Source organism: Phacochoerus africanus, chromosome 3 (assembly GCF_016906955.1).
Source record: "Phacochoerus africanus isolate WHEZ1 chromosome 3, ROS_Pafr_v1, whole genome shotgun sequence".
Taxonomy (NCBI): Eukaryota; Metazoa; Chordata; class Mammalia; order Artiodactyla; family Suidae; genus Phacochoerus; species Phacochoerus africanus.
Genome location: NC_062546.1, coordinates 48,394,343 through 48,416,646, shown reverse-complemented (window position 1 = coordinate 48,416,646; position 22,304 = coordinate 48,394,343). Strand labels below are relative to the sequence as shown.

Genomic DNA, 22,304 nt, shown 5'->3' with positions numbered 1-22,304 from the left:
TTTGCCTTTGATGTTTCTTTTTTCCTTTCTTGTGATTTCTTGGAGTTTAATGTGCTCTTTTGCTAGTTTCTTATGGAGCAAGCCAAGGTCACTGATTTGAGACCTTTCTTCTTTTCTGAAACAGACATCCAGTGCTATAAATTTCCCTGGATGTAAGCAGCATCCCATCGATTGTAGGATAACGTGTTTTCACTTTCAGTTCCATTCAAAATGCGTTCTAATTCCTCTTCTCATTGCTCCTTTGACTCAAGGGTTATTTAGATTCCAAATATTTGAGTGTTTTCCAGAGGTATTGTCATTCTTCATTTCCAGTTTCATTGCTTTGTCATCAGGGAACATACTCGGTATGACTTAGATCTTTTTGGCTTGCTCCTTTTATTAAGCTGTATTTTATGACCCAGAATATAGTCTTTTCTGGTAAGTGTTCTCTGGCTACTCGAGAAGAATATTGGTGTTCAAGTCCATCATATCCCTGCTGCTTTGCAGCCTGTCCATTCTGTCAGTTTATTGAGGGAGGGCTAGTGCCATCTCAGAATATAATTGTGTATTTGTTTCTCTGTGCAGTTCTCTCAATTTTTGCTTCATGGGTTTTATGAAAATTCAGTTATTTATTTTTTTAATTCATTTGTTTTTGGCCCTGCTGGTGGCATATGGGAGTTCCCAGGCCAGGGATCAAACCCACACATCCACAGCAACCAAAGTCACTACAGTGAGAACACGGGATCCTTAACCCACTGCACCACTGGGGAACTCCCTCTTCTCATGTTCTGACCTGTGCTCTCCGTCTGCTTTGGTTCCACCAGACTCTCAGTGTCATCACGTCAACTCAGGGAGCCTGGTGGCCTCCAGGTCAGCTCCTTCTGCCTGTGTTGGGGCCTGGACAGTCTCTCAAGGCAGTGAGCTGGGGTGTTGCTTCAGGCTAACCTCGTGTGTTTTCAGGGAACATTGTCCTTCCTTGCCTGAAGCCCTTGGTCTGGAAAAGCATCTGTTATGTATTCTGTTTGTGTTCCTTTTGCTTGTTTCAGGTAGGAAGGGAATCTTGCACATGTTCCTCTGTCTTGGCGAGAAGCAGATGGCAGGAGGACGTGGGCACAGGCTGTGCACTGTTTACCAGTGTTCTTCTTCCTTCTTTGCTCCGTGCTTCCAGCTCAGCCTTCATTTCTCAGTGTGGTCATTTCCTCCTTGGGGAATCTTCCCTGGACCCAGTCTACATCCAGTTACGTTATTGATCATGGACCTCTCTTGTCTTATCGTACCTCTCTGAGTCTTTCTTTGTTTGTCTCTCTCTTCCACTAGACTTGAAGCTGAACAAGAGCCAGGGGTCTTGTGTGTTTTATCTGCAGAGCTTATTCGCATGCTTCCACATTATAGATATCCAATATGTATTGTCTCATGTTATGGATGAGTGAATGTACAAAGCACCCCACCCTTTATCCACAAGAATTGCTCATGCGTTTTATTTCTGTTTTTCTTTTCTCCCGAATGCAGGTTCTGTTAGCTTAGGTGCAGTTCTTGCACACAAAAGACCGCTAGAACTTGAAAACAACCGAGGTGAACTCCTTAAAGCAAAAGTTAAAAACATGGAAAGTATGATCAGTGGCCTACGAAAGGAGCTATCAGAAACAAAAGAAGTGAAGTCCCAGTTAGAGCATCAAATGGCAGAGTGGCAAGGAGAGCTCTGCAGCTTGAGGTACTGCGCATCTTGGTTTTACCATTTAACTGTTTTCATGATGCAGTTATAGAAGAGATGTTTTATAAGTGCTATCTTACCTTCTAGGATTTTAGAGGGGAAAATCCTCATTAGTATTGTGGACTGTGATTTCCTGAAGATAAATCAGCAAGTTCTTAACAGTGAAAACATCTGATAATTTAATGTATATATTCCATATAGTCATTTTCATGACCTGACTGTACTACCTCCACTTTAGAAAACCTTGTTGCTTGTTTATCAGATTGAATTTTGTTTTATTTTTCATTTTTCTGTATGGTATTTAATGATACAAGGAACACCTTTTCTTGGAATTTTATGATTAATTTATGTCTTCATTTTTAATTATTTATTTTGAAAAAAATTATTTTTTCTTTTGTCTTTTGACCTTTTAGGGCCACACCTGTGGCATATGGAGGGTCCCAGGCTAGGGGTCTACTGGGATCTGTTGCTGCCGGCCTACTCCAGAACCAGAGCCATGCCAGATCCCAGCTGCATCTGTGACCTACACCAGAGCTCATGACAGTGTCGGATCATTAACCCACTGAGCGAGGCCAGGGATCAAACCCGCAAGCACATGATTCCCAGTGGGATTCATTTCCACTGCGCCATGACAGGATCTCCTGAAAAAATTCTTTAATCTCATATTATTTGGATAAAGTAAAAGAACTGTTAAAAAAAGTCTTGAATCCATAGTTCCGTTGTCATTTTTTTGTTTGTTTTTTCTTTTCCTGGTTGCACTCTTGGCATATGGATGTTCTGGGGCCAGACATCAAACTGGCAATGACATGGAGACAAGCCAGGTCCTTAACCCCATACCACAGTGGGAACTCCTCGATCCATATTTCTGAATTGTTCTCAGAGAAGATTATATTATGTTAGGTTTCCACCCATAGGCATATGAAATGACCATTCTTCTCAAGACAGAAGCTTTTAAAATACTTTGCAGTTTTCTTCTTAACATCTGTGTGGATGTGGATAGAAGAAAAGTAAAATGGAAAGTGAGTATTAGTCAACATATTTCTCACACAAAGATGAAATTACTTCTGTGGTCTATGCTGAAAGCACATATTTTTCTTTATTGTTTAGTTAATATGGATCGTGTCTTGTTCGGAAGAGGGTTTAAAATGATTCATTAAATAGATTATTTTTAACATGGTAAGTTGAAAGTGTCTCAAAAGAAAAAAATCATAAAAAGCACAGGGCAGGGAGTTCCTGCTGTGGCACAGCAGGACCACGATCTGGCATTGTTTCTGTGGCAGTGAGATTTTGATCCCTGGCCTGGCCCGGTGAGGTAAAGACCTGGCATTGCCCCAGCTGTGATGTATGGTATGGGGCCAGGAACTTCCACATGCTACAAGTGTGGGCCCAAAAGAAAAACAATACGGCCATAGATATTAGACTCCTTAGCTTAGTTTGATTGTAGTAATCCCCAGACAGATGTTCTCTATAAGATGTCTACAGATGATATTGTGCACTATAGATGTGGGGACTTGTAGATGCAAAAGACATCTACAGATGTTATCTTGCGCTATAAATCATTTGAGGGTACACGGAATAGCTCAGGAAGCTGCACGGTCATTTCTAGTGAACTTATAAACTTGTTTCTAAACAACAGCTTCTTTTAGTTAGTAACTGCATTCTCTCTTCTAATGGAGAGTCATTATGACTGTGTGGGAACAAAGGGTAGTTTTCACCTCTAATTTTCCTGAATAATTTTAAATTTCAATTTCTCGCACTATTCACTGGTTACTACTGATTAAAACTTACTAAGTAGCAAAGTGTTTTTCTTTGATTGCTTTTTTGTTTCTTCTTAGTGTCTACCCATGGCATAAGGAGGTTCCCAAGGCTGGGGGTCAAAATAGATCGGTAGCCCCTGGCCGTCACCACAGCCACAGCAATGCCAGATCCGAGTTGCATGTTTGACCTACTCCAGAGCTCATGGCAATGTGGGATCCTTAACCCACCAAGCAAGGCCAGCTATCGAACCTGCATCCTCATGGATACTAGTCAGATTCATTTCTGCAGAGCCATGACAGAAACTCACTCATTGCTGTCTTTTAAGTATTACTATCTCTGTGAAGAAATCAAAGTGACAAATTAACAATAGAAGACCCACCTGCTGTGTATGTAGCACATGGAACTGTATCCACTCACTTGTGATAGAATGTTTTGGAAGAGAATAGGAGAAAAAGAATGTATATACATGTATGTCTGGGTCACTTTGCTGTAAGGAGAAATAGAACATTCTCAATTAACTATAATAAAAAATTTAAAAATTAAAACCATGAGACCTAGAAGTGAAAAATAATTGGAGAACAGAGACAGACATATCATTGGGATATTACACAGTGTGTGAAGAGCCAGATCATTGAATGAACTTTTTCTTTCTAACAAGACACATTTTAAGGTAAGCATATTTATCCACAGATTATCCTTAAAACAAGAAGAAGAGCAAAGAAAAAAGGCAGATATGTTATCTGAAGAAATTAGAGAGCAGTTAAGAAGAGAAGAAGAGCAATGTAGTAAAGAAACTGAATTGAAACAGCAACTTGAACTCACTGTCGAAGGACTACAAGGGGAATTGAAGGCTGTGAGAGATAGGCTGAACCAGGTAAATTAATCCTTGGTGAAATGTTCATATTTCTGACACCATTTCACCAGTATTATTTATCATATCCCTTTGATTTAATATGTATCATGTAGGTCTGAAACAAATAAAATGTCATCTCCTCCTAATTATGAACCCTGCCATTTACAGCTAAATTATTCACTTGCACTTCTTGGCTTCTAAGAGCCCTGTATATATTTTATGAATGGAGGAATGCTAGGTAAATTGAGCTTCCTCATGAAAGTAATGATTGGCATTTTGGGTCCATTCAACAAAGTAATATTCTAAGCTGGTACAACCACTATGGAGAACAGTATGTAGGGACCTTAGAAAACTGTACATACAACAATCATATGACCCAGCAATCCCACTCATGGGCATAGATCTACTTTTTCCTTTGCTTTTCTTTTTTTTTCTTTCTTGGCCACCCAGCAGCATATGGAATTCCCAGGCAACTCCAAGCCGCATTTGCCGGAGACCAAACCAGACCAGACCAAAGCCATGCAGTGATGCCGCTGATCCCATTGAGTCACAGTGGGAACTCCACCAAATCATGTTCTTACTTCAAATCCAGGGCTTCATTTTGGCTTTTTGTTTGTTTGTTTAGCTCTGTTTGGCCCAGAGCATGCAGAAGTTTCTGGGTCAGGGATTGAACCCACACACCAGCAGTGACCCGAGCCACAACAGTGACAACCCTGGATCTTTAACTGGCTCAGCCATCCAGGGAATTCCAATTTTGAGTTTTTTATGTGAAAATACAGGCTAAATTAAAATACAGGTGCTTTTAGTCTATGATGGAGTGAACGGCGTGTAAAGGAATTTTCTTTCACCACAACTTACCTGCCTGTATTTTTGCTCTGATTAATTTAGCTATCATTTAATTTAAAATTTGAATGGTTCATGTGGGATAACTATCTTTGTGCTTAAAGAAGGCCACTTCCTTTCAACATTTTCTTCCTTCAGTTTCTGCCCTTAAGCTTTTGACTCCTTTTAAAAGGTATGAGACCAAAGACCTAAAGAAATGTGTTGCCAGGTTGTAGAAGCCAAAATGTGTGTGTATGTACTTCTGTATGTATATATTTTAAAAACCAGCACTGTGTATCCCAGAAGCTGTACAGCATTTTTACAGCTTATATAAGTATATTTGTGGGGGCAGGTGGCATTTCTGGCCCTTTGGGTAAAGTAACATTTTTTTGTAATTTTGATGGCTTCCCCGACAGCACATGAAAGTTTCTGGGCCAGGGATTGAGTGCAGTGCAACTGTGGCAGCACAAAATTCTTGAACTCAATGCCCCTGGCTGGGGATCAAACCCGTACCTCCATGGTGACTTGAGCTGCTACTTGAGTCTGATTCGTAACCCACTGAGACATAGCGGGAACTCCTAAAGTAACCCTTTGAATTCAGATCCATTGTCTGCAGCAGTCATGTCGTGACATTTATGACCGCCTCATCCAAGGAGAGGCCTTTAATATTTTCCATAGGAATTGATGAACTCTCCATAATTGCAAACTACTAGTAGTCATAATAGATATTCTTGGTTTCGCCAGTGATTTTACTTCCTTGATAGATTAACCGGGACATCATCACTTCCACTGATGACAGGGAGGAAGCAGAGGGCCAGTTCAGAGACCCTATGTTGGATGTCATCCTTCTCCTTGTGAGAAACTTACCACTTTGCTCCATGTGGTATCCTATTTCAGTGCAAGGAACTTTTGAGAATAGTGATAGATATGCCACAGTATATGCTTAGTTACAATTTATTTATGGAGAAGTATCTTATTTTTAGTAAAAGACTTCAATCGAATGTCCCACCTATTTCCCACTGATTAATATTCTCACATTAATAAGAGGAAATAAAAGTTATTGCAGCAGCAAATACTCTCATGATTTTCTAAGAAGAGCTCTATGTGTTTGACCTGATTTACCATTAGTGTATTCACCAAGAGTGAAACCTCAAGCTTATTTTGGGTTTCTATGTATCATACTCCAGAAGTACTTGTGGTTTCGTGAAAGCGGATTCATAGTAGAAACAGAAGACCTTGCTTATGTTTTTAATGTCTTCATCCTAGAAATGTCCTAGAGAGGGAATCGATTTTTGTAGAAGTGCTTAGTACAGTGGCCAGCTTTGTCAGTTATCAGTAGGTATAATTCTTGTAACTGACTGTAAAATATGTTAGGAAGTTTAAATATTTATGAACTATTTTCTGGAGAGAAGAAAACATTTTAGGAAATTTGGTCTGTTCAATGCATGTACAGAGAAAAGGCTCTTCCTGTGGGGTGGCTGGACACATTAGACATCAGAAGCCATGCGTAAGTGGAGTTAGATTCATTCCTTTTTTATTAGATGCCTTCTGGGCTTCTTGTAATTCGGAGAAAGTCCTTTCTAATCCTGAGCATTTTAAAAATTCTCTTGTGGTTTCCTTTTTCCTTTTCATGGATTCCTTATCTTCCATTCAGTTTTTGAACTTCAAGGGATTCCTGCTTGTGGAAAGTCTGAGAGATGTATCCAAGCTTTATTTCTGTCCAGTTGGGTTTCCACTCACTGCAGTCATCTCATTGTATAAACACATAGACTAGTGTTTTATTTCAGAGGAAAGCATGGGTCAGTTTATTGGGTACAGGCTAAAAATCTCCTTTGCTTTTACTTAGGTTTCTGATCGTCACGAAAAAGCAACAAATCTGTTACATGAAAATCTCATGATGCAGGATGAAATTGCCACATTAAAACGAGAAATAGACACAATAAAAAATGAGAACCAGGAAAAGGAAAAGAAATATTTAGAGGACATTGACATTGTAAAACAAAAGAATGATGAGCTTCAAAAGACAATAAAACTTAATGAGGAAAAATTGACACAGACATACAGTGGACAGCTTCATGATCTGACAGCTGAGAATACAAGGCTGAAGTCTAAACTGAAGAAGGAAGAACAAAAGACAGAAAGCCTGGAAACAGATGTTGCATTATATTGTTCCAAGCTGACTACTGCCATGAATGATCATGAGCAAAGTCAGACATCAAAAAGAGACCTGGAACTCACCTTTCAGAGAGCAAGAGGTGAGTGGCTATGCTTACAGGACAAAATGAATTTGGAGATGTCTAACCTGAAAGATCACAATGAGCTACTTTTGCAGCAATTGTCTGAAACCCAACGTAAATTCAGTAGCCTAGACATTGAGATGCATCACACGAGAGATGCTCTCAGAGAAAAGTCTTTGGTGTTAGAACAGGTACAGAGAGAACTGAGCCAAGCACAGTGTCAGAAGAAGGAAAGTGAAGACCCGTGTCGACGTGAACAAGGCAAAGTGAAGGAATACATGGGCAAGCAGGAGCGCTTGGAGGAGAGATTAGCCCAACTAGAGAGTGAAAACCTGTTGCTGCGACAACAGCTGGATGATGTGAGAAACAAAATCGAGAGCAAAGAGAAGATGGTAATGGATAGCCAAGAATGGTTTCAGGATATCTTGAAGACCCTTCAAGACCAAAGGGAAAAGGAAAGTCTGATGCTGGAGGAAAGCCTTAAGAAGTTAACCAATGAGCTTCATCTTCTCAAGGAGAGACTGTCTCCGGCTGAAAATGTGAAAACACAGAGAGCAGTAAGTATCCAGAAAGAGAAGGGATTCTCAGACTTGCTGAAGGGAAGTTCAGAGTAACATTTATGATGACCACAACGGAATCTAGTTGAATGTCAAAACTGATATCTATATGTCTGTATATCTATATAGTATATGTATATGCTATCAATCAGCTTAAAAGCCTACCTTGTAATCAGCAAACAAAAATTAGACCTGAGAGGTGCTTGGCTTGGGTAAAGACATTGTGTCACCTATGCAATTGTAAGAGATGATGGTATAAATTGTTCGTAGATATAGACGTTTGTTAACGATGCACTGTTATGGTGCTAAGACGATGATTTCTGTCTCTGTGTCACCACATTGTGAGATCATGATGGAGAAGATAAATGAAATGCTCATACCTCAAATGAGTATTTTGATATTAAGATTCGCTTGTGTGGATGACCTTGCCAGCCCATCAAGATTTCCCAGAGGGACTCATGCATGAGTGCTGTATCTCATAGTTCTTTTCCTTCAGTAGCTTTTCAGACCTTTCCCTTTGGTATAAGTGTTAGTTTTATTCATGTCCATTTGATGTAACTTTGGAAATATTTCAATCTCAAATCATGTATTCTTATGGCGTCTCAACTCTTTAAAGGCATCTCCTTTTCATCAAACCATAATCTGGCACCCATGGGGTGAGTTTTGGCAGACCTGCATTTGACTTAATCTTCCCACTGCTACTTATAATTTACTTTGGCCATTTTTACGAATGATTGGTTCCTCATTCTCATTTCACGCCTGAGCTGCTCTTATTTGATAGGAGTTTGTCCAACCCAGATTGAACTGTAGCTCTCTGATTGATTAGTTTGGCGTTGGATTCCCATTTTCAGCCTAATGCGAGGTGGCAGGATTCATGAGTAGCCTGCGTGGAGTGGGCGGGGGGGAGGGCAGCAGGGGCTGCAGTCAGGGAGGCTGGTGGAGGCCAGGTTATCAAGGGCCCTGGAGGCCATGGGCATGGCCTCATTTTTATTCTGAGTAAGGAATCCACTGGAAGGACTTGAGCATGGGATTGAATGTGTGAGGAACTCTGTTTGGGTTTGGTTTCATTTTTAATTATAGTGAGGTAGAGTTGATTTACAGTGGGAAATCGGAAGGTAATTGGAGCCTCTAAGAAAAAGGAAGGAAGATGTTACACAGCATGGAATTTACCGTTACTCATTCGACCTATACACCTATTTTTTCCTATTTCTTTCTTTCTTTTTGGGGGGGGGGGGCGGGGTGGTGGGCTGTACCTAGGGCATGTGGAAGTTCCAGGGCCAGGAATGGAACCCACACCACAGCCCCAAACCGTTGCCGTGACAACACTGGATCCTTAACCTGCTGGGCAGCAAGAGGATGCCCTTATTCTATTTCTTTTTCACATCCATTTCTTTATGATATTTTAGGAGGTGGTAAAGCTCTGCCAATTCATTGGCGAGGGTGGAGGAGTGGGTGGCAGGGCTGAATCTGTCCTCTAAGTAACTTAATGTTGATAAGGCAAGAGGGTAACACCTTCTGTATCTTTCACCAAATTCCATGAGCTGGAAGGTGCACATGCAAAGGGAAGAAGGTGAGTTGATGTCTGTGGGGATAGTTTTTGAATTACCTATGTTGGAGTTATCTGTTATTAATATAAATAATAATAGGGTGATTTATAAAATCAGTGGTAGTGTATCTTATTAGGCAGTTATGGGACAACATCAAGAAGAACTGGCTGGGAGTTCCCGTCATGGCACAGCACAAGCGAATCTGACTAGGAACTGTGAGGTTGCAGGTTCGATCCCTGGCCTTGCTTAGTAGATTAAGGATCCCACGTTCCTGTGGCTGTGTCGTAGGCTGGCACTGTAGCTGTAATTGGACCCCTAGCCTGGGAACCTCCATATGCCATGAGTGCAACCCTAAAACAAACAAAAAAAAAAAGAATTTAAAAAGCTGTCCAGGTCAGAGGCTTCGCTGGAAGTCAAGTCATGTTATTGTGCTAATTTAGAAGATGAGGCATAAGATTTAAAAAAGAAATTACAGGAGTTCCTGTCGTGGCGCAGTGGTTAACGGATCCGACTAGGAACCATGGGGTTGCGGGTTCGGTCCCTGCCCTTGCTCAGTGGGTTAACGATCCGGCGTTGCCGTGAGCTGTGGTGTAGGTTGCAGACGCGGCTCGGATCCCGCGTTGCTGTGGCTCTGGCGTAGGCCAGTGGCTGCGGCTCCGATTAGACCCCTAGCCTGGGAACCTCCATATGCCGCAGGAGCGGCCCAAAGAAATAGCAAAAAAAAAAAAAAGAGAGAAATTACAAATCACAAGTCAAGTATGTTTGAGATTGTTAAATGTGAGTGTCCACAGTTAATGTATAACACAAAGTGTATCCTAATTTTCAAGGATAGCTTTCTTTTTTATTTTCATTACCATTATTTCATTACCATTTTATTGTTTTATAATGTGCTTATCTCTTAAACTCTGACTTTTATTCTGATGTTTTGTATTATATAATTTTTCTTAGGCTGTTTCCCCTTGGGAAAGTAGAGAATGATGCATCATTCCTCATAGAACTTGAGAGTCTGTTTTTTTCTATTAAACAGTAAGTTTTAGTGATGTCTCTATCACCATGATGAGGCAAGCCAGATAAAAGTCAGAGGATACTGTTTAATGGAATGTTCCAGAAAACTGTCATTTCTCATCTTCACTTTTGTGAAAGAGTATAGAATGTGTGGATATTTCTTTCTTGGATTTCACATTATCTCGTGCAGTGAGGTCATTCTACAAATCGGTTGAAGTTAGGCATTGCTTTTATTTTCTTTTCAAATTAACTGTTGTAAATGCATGGAGATATTTAGATCTTGTCTAGTTTGTGTAGCCAAAATAAAGAATTAAGAAATTATCTAGGTGCTACCATTGGATTAAAAAAAAAAAACGTATTGAGACATGTATGCTTCATAGGTCATATAATCCACTCCTTTAAGATGTGTAGTTCAGTATCTACTAGTTTATTCAGAGTTGTGCAACTTTCACCACAATCAATTTTGGACCATCACCCCAAAAAGAAACCCTGTATCTCTTCGGGGTCGCTCACAGCCCCCATCTCCCTCAGCCCCCCAGGCAACCACCAGGCTAATTCCTGTCTCCATGGCTGTGCCTGTTCTGGGGGTTTCATACAAATGGACTCACATGGAATTTTGTCCCTTGTGGTTAGCTTTTTTCATTTGACATAAAGTTCTCAAGGTTCCTCCATGGTAGAGCCCATTATCAGCACTTCCATGTCTGTTCCTTGTGGAACAGTACAGTGTTACATGGTCAAAACATTGACCCACTCATCAGCTGATGGGCCTTTGGGTTGTTTCTGCATTGGGGCTATAAATAATGCTGCTGTGAACATTCCTTTTCAAGTCACTGTGTTGACTCGTTTTATTCCCTGCTGTTGGATTTTCTCCTGTGAGTTAACTGGCTGATGTCACCTTTTCTTTGCCTTTCCTCATGCTGTCTTTTCCCTTTCTTTTCCTGTCACCTAATCCTCCATTTATTCAGACAGGGCTTCCAGTGTCTCCTTCCTTTCGCACGAAGCTTTCTCTGACTGTTCCTCCTGTCATTGACCCTATTCTTATCGTCCCCTGTCATCTGGTCTGTGCAGAACAGTTTATCCCGTCATTTTTACTCTGTTTAAATTTTTTTCATAAGAGATAATCTTGTCTAAGTATAAATTTGTCTAACAGAGACTATGAAATTATATGCATGGCACCAGTCCTTGCATAAACTGAAAATATTTTAGCTTAAGTGTTATTACTAGGATAAGTTTAAGCACTTTTATCATAGGCATAATTTCCTTGTGGAGATATTGGTATGAAAAAGCTTTTATTAAATGGTATTTTAATCAATTAAATACAAAATGGAAAGTACTTGAACTCATAGGGAAGAATTGTTCAATTAAATGTTCATTTTTGCCCTCACTATGAAAAAAAAAATCTAATTTTTTTAGTATGCAGCTAAAAGTGGAATTTACAGATTGATAGCATTTCACTAACTGTAAAGTTCTGAGAATAGCTTTTCTTTTCTTTTTTTGTGTTTTGCTTTTTTTAGGGCTGTACCCATAGTGTATGGAAGTTCCCAGGCTATGGGTCAAATCAGAACTGCAGCTGCTGGCCTAAACCACAACCAGAGCAACTCAGGATCAGAGTCACATCTTGGACCTGCCTCACAGCTCAAGGTCAATGCTGGATCCCTAACCCGTGGAGTGAAGCCAGGGATCAAACCCACGTGCGCATGGATACCAGTCAGATTTGTTTCCACTGCAACACAATGGGAACTTCCAAGAATAGCTTTTCTGATATCCATTCTCCATAAGCTGAATTTTCTCATCTGAGTCCTTGCTAGAATAGGTCAACATAAACAGTCCCTGGGAATAAACCAATTCAGAACTTTGACCTAATAGCCATGCCAGTGGATTGATTCCTCTAACGGTCATGGAAGTCTTGTACCACTCAATCCAGGAGGTGCTCTCTGCATTGTAATTTGTGATCACTGCCCACTGAGTGGTGCAGAGAGGAAGTAAGTTCCAAATGACTATATAAGTGGAAAAAAGTACTAGTTTGTTGGTGGAATTAATGGAAGGTTTTGAAGTACTGGGCTTATATTCTGGGCCTCAAGCTCCCCACCGACAGCCACTGCCACTTTCACTAAAATGAAGACTGATTTGAGGGTGACTTGTATATGAGACCATGTCCGTTGGCATGCTAGGTGCCTAAATATTAAATTGTTGAGAACATACAGTATAGCAAGAGTAATAATGCTGATGGCAAACCCTTAGCACTTGCTAGGTGCCACCCAGTCTTCTAAGTACATTATGTGTATTCCCCATTGTAATCTTCCCAATATCCCAGTGAGGTAGATGCTATTATTATCTCCATTTTACAGACAGAGAAACAGACAGAAAATTTAAGTAATTTGCTCAAGGACATGGGGCTAATAATGGATGGGATTGGAACTGAGAGTCACGCATGCTGGCTCCTGAGTAGATACTGTCTCTCTAACTAGTCCATGAGACCTCTGGTTGTCACCAAAAGCAGTGTTAACTGTCATAATCACTAGAAGTGCCACAGTGACTCGCCGGTGTGGATATTTAATGTTATAGTCGAGTATAGCTTAGAAGACAATAATGTACATGCGGAGTTCCCATTGTGGCACATTGGAAGCAAACCCAACCAAGAACCATGAGGTTGCAGATTCAATCCCTGGCCTCACTTGGTGGGTTAAGGATGCGGCATTGTTGCCGTGAGCTGCGGTATCGGTCGCAGACCTGGCTTGGATCCTGCATTGCTGTGGCTGTGGCATAGGCAGCAGCTATAGGTCTAATTAGACCCCTAGCCTGGGAACTACCACATGCCACAAGTGTGGCCCTAAACAATAAGAAAATACATACACACATACATATGTGTGTGTGTATGTGTACACGTATATGTGTGTGTGTATATATATATTCGTGTGTATATATATTTACATATACCTATATATGTACATGCATGTGTGATATATGTACATGTATGTATGCATATATACATGTGTGTACACATGTATTATAACCTACCATGTGTGTATGTGTACACATGTGTATCTATACATGTACATGTGTGTGGGTGTGTGTGTATGTATGTATGTACATGTATGTGTTGTGTGGATATGTATGTACATATGTGTGCGTGTGTGTGTGTGTCTGTGTGTTTACACATAAATGTTTCCTGTAAGGAAATTCTCTTTCCCCAATCTTCCAACGTATAAATTTGTATATTTATTTGATAAAATGGAATTTAATGCATTAATAATGTTTAATACTAGAGGAGAAGTTGATAACTTGTAAAGGACCAGATAGCCAATATTTCAAGTTTGTGGGCTCTAAGGTCTCTGTTACAACAACTCCTGTCTATTCTAGTGGCACAAAAAGTAGCCATAAACAATATGCAGATGAACAAGACAAGAAAACAGGTATATCTATACTAGATTATCAGTAGGTAAAAACATTGTTTTCCTTTATTTTAGTTGCAAGAAGCACAAGATCGATATATGGAGGCCGTGAAATGTACTGAGAAGATGCAGGATCAAATGCAAAAGTAAGATTTAAAGCAACACAGAGAATAAGTAGGGATTAAGTATGAAGCACATAAGCAGTACAGTGTAAGAATTATATCAGGAAAGATGACAAATAAGACATCATTGGGAAGCCGGGTAAAAATTTCAGTTTTGGGGTGTTGTGAAATAGTTTTTCCCCATTACTTCTAATTTTTTCTCATTATCCACAAAACCCTACTAGAAAAACAACAAAATGGCCAAAATATCTACCTTTCAAAAATTTCAGAATTTATGTAATGGAACCTGTGGATGTTTGTTTACCATTGGTGTGGGTTTTTTTTAACAATCTATGTGTGAGAATAATTATTTTGAAATACACATTTTAGGCTTGAAAAGGAAAATGCCGAGTTAAAAGTTACAAACAAAATGCAAGTGGGCAAAATTGAAGAGCTTCAGAAAAACCTGCTGAGTCTAAGTTCGGTAAGTTGGTTTTTTTCTGTCATACTGAAAAGGAATTTTAATTGTGTTACCAATATTATATGAGAATATTTTAGAAAAGAGGAAAAGTCTCATTGATAAAAAGCAGTTACGGCATTTATAGTAATGCTCTTTGCTACGAATAGCATACTTCCTCTTTATAGAAGACATTAACTGAATTCATAAAACGAATGATTTTTGTAGGAAGATTTTAATTAGAAAGATTGTGGAAGCGCTCCCATTGTGGCTCAGCGGCTTATGAACCCTACTAGTATCCATGAGGATGCGGCCTCGCTCAGTGAGTTAAGGGTCCAGTGTTGCCAAGGCTCTGGTATAGGTCTCAGCAGCAGCTCTGATTCAACCCCTAGCCTGGGAACTTCCATATGCCACAGGAGTGGCTTTAAAAAAAAAAAAAAAAAAAAAAGACAAGAGAGAAAGAAAGAGAGGAATAGAAAAGTTGGGGACTGAACATCCAGGGTTAGTGTCATTTAGAAATGAAGTAGGCTTAGAGGAGGGCCTCTTCAGGTCACATTGTGTAAGTTCAGTTGAGTTCTCCGGAGGAAGTATGTCATAAATACCAAGGGAATAAATCAGCACTATGTGATAAATAAGGAAAAGGTTACAGTATATTTCTCAGTACCCATCAATTGGGAGCTTAGAATTTGAGATGAAAACTCTTAATCTTGTTTTTAGCTCCATCTCATGTTCCATTAAGTATATCTTTGAAGCCTTACATTCTCCTTAGACTTCTGGTTACCAGTTCTTTCTCCAGGTAGAAAGTAGCTGTGTTAAGAACACTTCTCTCTCGATCTTTCTCTCGCTCTAGTAATGATTTACGGCATTCAGGGAGTGATAGATGATCATGTTTGAATACCTGAGTGAATTCTTTTATAAAGTCAAAGTCCTTACTACAGTAGTATTTTTTTTAAAAAAACTAATCTTTTATTATTATTTTTTTCCTTTTAGGGCCATACCTACAGCATAGGGACATTACCAGGCTAGGGGTCGAATTGGAGCTGCATCTGCAGGCTTACGCCAGAGCCACCGCAATGCCAGATCTGACCTGCATCTGTGATCTAGAGCACGGCTTGTGGTCACGTGGTCTCCTTAACCCACCGAGCAGGGCCAGGGATAGAACAACCCGCATCCTCATGGATACCATGCCCGGTTCTGAACCCACTGAGCCACAAGAGGCATTCCCACAGGAATGTTTGTAAACAAATAGTTGTAGAGAAATACAAATCAGTATTATTAGGAATATACTATGAACACAAACCTTTGTCTTGTATTTAATATATTTTGATTTTTTATAAAGTTTGCTAGACCATAATACATTTATATATTATATATATATCTTTTAATGTATAAAGAAAACCTATAAAGCAGAGGCTTTTGATTCTATATATAGATACTATATAGGGATACTATATCCCTAATAATAGTATTGATACATTACTGATCTAGTATATCTAAATGCTGAAATATATTGTATAGGTTGAGAGAGAGTCAAGACGAGAGATGTAACAGAGAGAGTGGAGTTAAGTGAGAACAGGGAACTCTCTGTTTGAAAATACGGAAGTTATTTCAAATTCACATTAGGAAAAGAAAGCTAAGTCCTGAACAAGGTGCTCCGACGCTTCTGAATGCCATGTTGCTGATGTTGAAGAAGAACTGAAAGAAACTTTCCTCTTCACCTTTTTTTGGTTATGCATGTTAGTTTTGATTTGATGTTGTTTCTTGACAAAGAAATCCTCACTTTGAAGTGAATAAAATGATGTCTTATATTTAGTCTAGCAAAACCTGTATTCATCGATAATGCACGTTCAGCTCAGTTTTATGCCATACCGTGTTTATTCAGACGGAGACACTTGGGCCCTTCTGTTTCTTACCGTTTCTAGTTACTGTTTGGTGCGTACTTAACAGGCCTAACTAATTCTATCTGACTGTTTGGTATCGTCTTCGTAGGTGTTTTTAATCTTTTGAGAAGAAAGGGAGAGGACATAAATAAGCATTTCACCCAGGCTTTCCACTAAGAGTATAATGTCTAATTATGTAAATTAGGTTCTTCATCTCTATTCATTACATGAGAACATTTGAACCTGCAACACTCTTAAAGAAAAAAGGTGTAGAAGTTATTTGTGGGGGAGAGTTCTGATTTCTCTCTTCCTAATAGGATCTGCACATTATGGACACATATGAACACATCGAACAAATGAAGCCACAATTTATGATTTTTTCCTAAAATCACCTCCTTGTTGCAAACTCAGTAGAAGGAATCATCTCTGGAAGAGCATTTGTTCCTTTTAAAGTATCTCTAGCAATAGGTACATTTCACATGATTCTTGAGAAATTTTACAAATGTCAGTATCTCTAGCCATTAAACTAACAGGTAAGGTTTTTGTATATGCATGTGAAACTAACATGCAAATTCTTCCGTATCAAAAGTTCAGAAATCCTTGCGACTTGATTTTTCAGTCCCTTTGTTCGCTCCTCATGTCAGTACTAGGTCCTCTTTGATACTCATAATTGTATTTTAAAATTTTTCAAATCTCCAACTTGGACAATCATAGTTTTATTAATTTTTGTACTAGATCATTTCAGCAACCATTAACTACCATTGTATAAAACACTAGATAGGCAACTGGAGTTATTAGAGTGCTATTCACAGGAGAATTAAAAACAGAATGTGAATTTTATTTTATTTTATTTTACCTTAATTTATTTTATTGTTTTGTCTTTCTAGGGCTGCACCCATGGCATATGAAGGTTCTCAGGCTAGGGGTCGAATCAGAGCTGAAGCTGCTGTCCTACACAACAGCCACTGCAACGTGGGATCCCAGCTGCCTCTGGGACCTATAGCACAGCTCATGGCAATGCCAGAATCCTTAACCCACTGAGCGAGGCCAGGGATCAAACCTGCATCCTCATGAATGGTGGTCACATCCATTTTTGCTAAGCCATGACAGGAACTCCAAAACTATAGAGTGTGACATTTTAAACAGGGTTTTTAATTTTTTTCTTACATTATATGACTACTTAAAAACACTGCATAATTCAACAATCATATAAGCACTTGCAAGTGAAAACTTTTTTAGGATTCATTTTTTAAAAAGACATTCTGGTAGCATCTAGAATTGGTATTTTACAATTAAATCATTTTGTTAAACATGTATTGCTGTAATATCCCAAAATGCTATAATATCCCAGCATCGTCTCTGCTGTAGCATGAGTTTGATGTCTGGCCCAGGAATCTTCATAGGCCTTGGGTGCTGCTGTACAAGAAAATAAAAAAAGATCACAGTGACAGTAAGTGGCTTACTAAATGATGAAAGTATTTTCTGTTTGTTTGAGTATTTTTTTGGCATGTGGAAGTTCCCGGGCCAGGTACCAAACCTGTGGCACAGCAGCAACCCAAGCTGCCACATTAACAAGGCTGATTTTTGAACCTGCTGAACCACAAGGGAACTCTGAGGATACCTCTTTAAAACCTGAAGGACCATAAGATGATAGCAGTTAAGGATGTGACAGCTAGAACAGGCATGTGGATTTCTGACTTGGGGTGCATTAAGTTTCAGTAGACTGTGATCAGTTACCTCCTACAGGTATATTAGTGCTCTGGCACTTGAGGCCCTCTCGAGATCTTAAATGTTTTGACCTTAAATAAATTCCTATTGTTGAATACCAACTATGGGCCTGGCACTTGGACACAGAATGTACCAGCTGAGGGGTTAGGCTGTCGTGGTAGAAGCAGAAAAACAAATCCTTCCAATATCACTGTAAGTCCTTCATGGGAATAACCTGACATGGAGACAGTTAGGTTAGACAACACTGGGGGAGTTTGGCAGAGGATGGGAGTGAGGGTGGAATGGAGGTTGTTAGAAGAGAGCTGAGGGTGACAAGAGCTGCCAAGGGAAGGATGGGAAGGAGCCAGTCATGTGAAGGTTTGGAGAAGGGACCATCTGGACAGAGAGAAGACTGGGTCCCTTCTGTTCATCATTTCACTCTCATATCCTGGAATGACCAGTATCATTTTTTCCAGCCACACCGGGGGACAACTGCCAGGGTCCCAAGCCCTAGGCACAGGCCCAGGGCGAGCACCAGGTACCCCAGTCTGGTCCCTTCCTTATGATCATTTTGATTATTATTTTTGCACATAGAAAAGAAAACGTGCATAATAAGGGCCTGGCACATTTGGGGGCTTAATAAATACATGTTCTCATTCCTCTCTTATGAACGCTTGCTCTCCTTGAGAAATTACATAATTATATTGAAATTTCCTTGCTATTAATCTTGAAGGTTTTTCTTACTATTTTGTTATTACCTTTTCTGTTCAACTGTTTCTCCCATCAATAAATATTTTATCAAATAATTGATCCTTTTAAGCCCTGGTATAGGTAAATGAAGCAGTTTGTACAATATTCTATTTATACTCAACAGGGTTTATATGCCAAGGTTTCTTTTCATGCCAAGTATGTTATTTTAATACTAAAATATTTGTCCTTAGAAGTAGTTTAAATTTATAGCAGGTATACTTCTTTAAGAACTTGTTGAAATATGTGTATATATATATAATTACGCATTTAAAATATCCTATTCTTTCGGTCGAGAATGCAAAGTCAAGTTACGTGTTTTGAAGTTAATCCTTGGATGAATGTGTTATGTAATTCAGTATTGTGTGGGTGAAAAAACTGACTCAGGATTTCCATGCTCTGTTTACAGAGTCAATCGCCAAAAGAGGGGATGAAAGGATAGAATTGTTCTGGCGAGCATGTATGAAGTTTTCAATTTAAATATTTGAATTTTCAATCCAGGTTCTGTCATTTTTAAGTCTACATGTTTCTAAAGTAGGACATTAAAAATAAAGTAGGGAAATCCAGGTATTTTCTTAGAGATGAGAAAAACTTTATGCAGCTCATTATTAAACTAAATTTTAACAGTGTCCTTCTGAGAGTCTTTCACAGAAGTACGTTGATCATTTATCTGGAGCTTCAGGTCAAAGAGGTAAAAATAGAGTAAATGGAGAAGTAAAAGGTAAGAATGTTATTTTTTATAAAAGTCAATGTACATATGATGATAAAACAGGAATTCTGACATATTCCTTTTTTTTTTCCAAACATTATTCTGTGTTGATCATTTATGACTTCCTTGCTTTAGTAACTAATTAATTTTTATTTATTTGGATTTTTTAATTTCCCCAGTACCTTATTTTTTTTCTACTATACATCATGGTGACCTAGTTACACATACATGTGTACATGCTTTTTTCTCACATTATCATGCCCCATCATAGGTGACTAGACATAGTTCCCACTGCTATACAGCAGCATCTCATTGCTAATCCATTCCAAGGCAATAGTCGGTATCTGTTAACCCCAAGCTCCCAATCCATCCCACTCCCTCCCCCTCCCACTTGGCAAATACACACACACATACAAGTCTATTCTCCAAGTCCATGATTTTCTTTTCTATGGAAAAGTTCATTCGTGCCATGTGTTAGATTCCAAATATAAGTGATATCGTATGGTATTTGTCTTTCTCTTTCTGAGTAACTTCACTCAGTTTGAGAGTCTCTAGTTCCATCCATGTTGCTGCAAATGGCATTATTTTGGTCTTTCTTATGGCTGAGTAGTATTCCATTGTGTATATACACCATATCCAACCCCCCCAAAAATGCTAAAATGTATTTATTTGTTTTTTGACTGCACCTGCAACATGAGGAAGTTCCTGGGCCAGGGATTGGACCTGAGATGCTGCAGTGGCAAAGCCAAATCCTCAACCTCTAGGCCACCAGGGAACTCCTGGATATATTCTCCTAGCCAGTGGAAAGCACCTGTTGAATGCATAGTGAGGAAACAGATGAGACAGGAAGGAACTTGTGGGGCATGTAAGGTGTCAGCAACAGTTTAAACTGAGAGTCCCCTTTAAATAGCTGAATGATTCGTTAGTTCCATTCAAGATCATCTGCAACCTAAGGAAAGTCAGGAGACAGGGAAGAGGAAAAGAAGAATGAAGGATGAGAGAGGCAGAGACTACAGGGTGTGAATGAAGGAAAAGGAAGCAGGGTGCTACGGTGGAAGGTGGCAAAGTACAATTGTTCCTTAGAAAAAGGAAGGGAGGAGGGTTTGAAACGTGAGATGAATATCCAGCAGCAGAACTTGTCGGTGAAGTACAGCCTAATAATCGCAGTCTTACTGTTCTCATTGTGAGGAAGGCATTCAGGACGGAGTTCCCTGGTTGAGCAGCACTGTGTGTTCCCCTCCGTGAGTGGTCATGGCATATATGGTCAACTGTAATTGAGTATACATGCATGTCATAGAAAGATTGCTGTTTTAGGGGATGGTGTCAATATGGGCCAAAAGGGGAGGACTGGAAAGAAGAGAGCAGGGCACGGTATGGGGGGGATCAAGGAAGCTGTAGGCTGATAAAGAGTCCATTAGAAATTTACAGGACCTTGAAGCTAGATATCAGAAGGATTAATTAATTTGAAGTCATGGAGAAGCAGACTCAATAAAAACCAGACTTTCTCAGATTTAATGAGTGACCAGAGATCTTGTGGCTCTCTGGTGCATCTTCTGAGCCACAGGTGTAGGATTCAGCATTTCTCACAAGCTCTCAAGGGATGCCCAGGTCGCTGGTCTTCAGGCCAGTGTGCAGACTTGTGTTAGAGAAATCTGAGGGACAAGTCATTGGCTAGTTCAAGATATAACATGATTAAGGAAAAGCATTCTTTCCAGTTCTTTTTTGGTCTCCTTCTTGCTTTTTCTGGCCTCACCCAAAGCATTTGGATGTTGCCGGGCCAGGGATGGAACCCACACCACAGCAGCGACCTGAGCCACTGCAGTAGCAGTATCCAGTCCGGAACCTGCCAGGCTGCAGAGCACTCCTGTTTTTCTTTCTGACCATGTTTATAGCTAGAAGGCAGGAAAGAGTTGAAGAAGGGATAATCCATGTGAGATGCTACAGCCAAGCAGGAAGGAAAAAGGAAGTGGTGGGGATGATCCTTCAAAACACGTAAAAGGGGCAGAATTGAGACCACAGATCTAGAGATTGCCTTTGAAGAGGGGAGGACATAGTGAAAGGAAGGAGGAAGGAAAGAAAGACGTTAAGTGGATGATTGTGGTGTTAGTAAGGAAATTGGAGAGAATGCCTTACAAGTGGCTTCAGTGTATTTGTATTTGGCTCTTGTTTTTATTAAGAAGCCTAATTTTTTGTTAAGATCCTTTTGAACATTGGCATGAGATACCAAACCCAACAGATTTTGGAAACAGAAAAAATAAATAGATTCACTCCCTGAATGATAAATTGTTACTATCAGTAAATGCTACACTGATTTTTAAATACAAAGTATCACTGATATCTAATAAGGCTGTCACATTTGAATTTATTTTGTCCTTTTTGACAACAATATTTCAATATTGAAAGTTCTCTATACATTTTTCTGAAGATGTAACTTGGATGAGTGGATCAAGCAACTTTAAGAGGGATAAACTAGAGGATCCAAGAAATAGAGGCCTAGAAGAGGCCCACACGGGTATGGAAAATTGGATATTTCTATGCGGTATTACTCTGCAAGTATATATCCAAGGTGGTCAATTCCACACACTCTCTCTGATGAGAAATGAATTACACATTCAGCTGAATTGTCATCCCAAATGGGTACTTCCTAAATTAGAGAGCAAATTGAAGATAATGATAATCGCTTGCAGTATAATGGGTTCCATGCTGCTGCGGTATTGCATGAAAGATAGGCTGTTGCATTTTCCCATCAGCTTTCACTTTATCCCCTTGGGATCATGATCCATTCCTCTGATTAGAAACGACTTTTCTCCTCATCAGGCAGCATGTTCACATTGCCGTATGG

General features: G+C 39.6%; 1 protein-coding gene across 1 annotated transcript in view; it reads left to right on the top strand.

Moving 5' to 3' along the window:
* Positions 1-22,304, top strand: part of LOC125121889 (putative ankyrin repeat domain-containing protein 20A2) — a 65,481-nt gene that overhangs the window by 17,603 nt on the left and 25,574 nt on the right. Inside the window, exons 9-16 of the mRNA XM_047770200.1 lie at positions 804-896; positions 1,026-1,085; positions 1,489-1,690; positions 4,139-4,322; positions 5,888-5,977; positions 6,970-7,917; positions 13,937-14,007; positions 14,353-14,446. Of these exons, the coding sequence (XP_047626156.1) occupies positions 804-896; positions 1,026-1,085; positions 1,489-1,690; positions 4,139-4,322; positions 5,888-5,977; positions 6,970-7,917; positions 13,937-14,007; positions 14,353-14,446 (1,742 nt within the window). The remainder of the gene's footprint in view (positions 1-803; positions 897-1,025; positions 1,086-1,488; positions 1,691-4,138; positions 4,323-5,887; positions 5,978-6,969; positions 7,918-13,936; positions 14,008-14,352; positions 14,447-22,304) is intronic.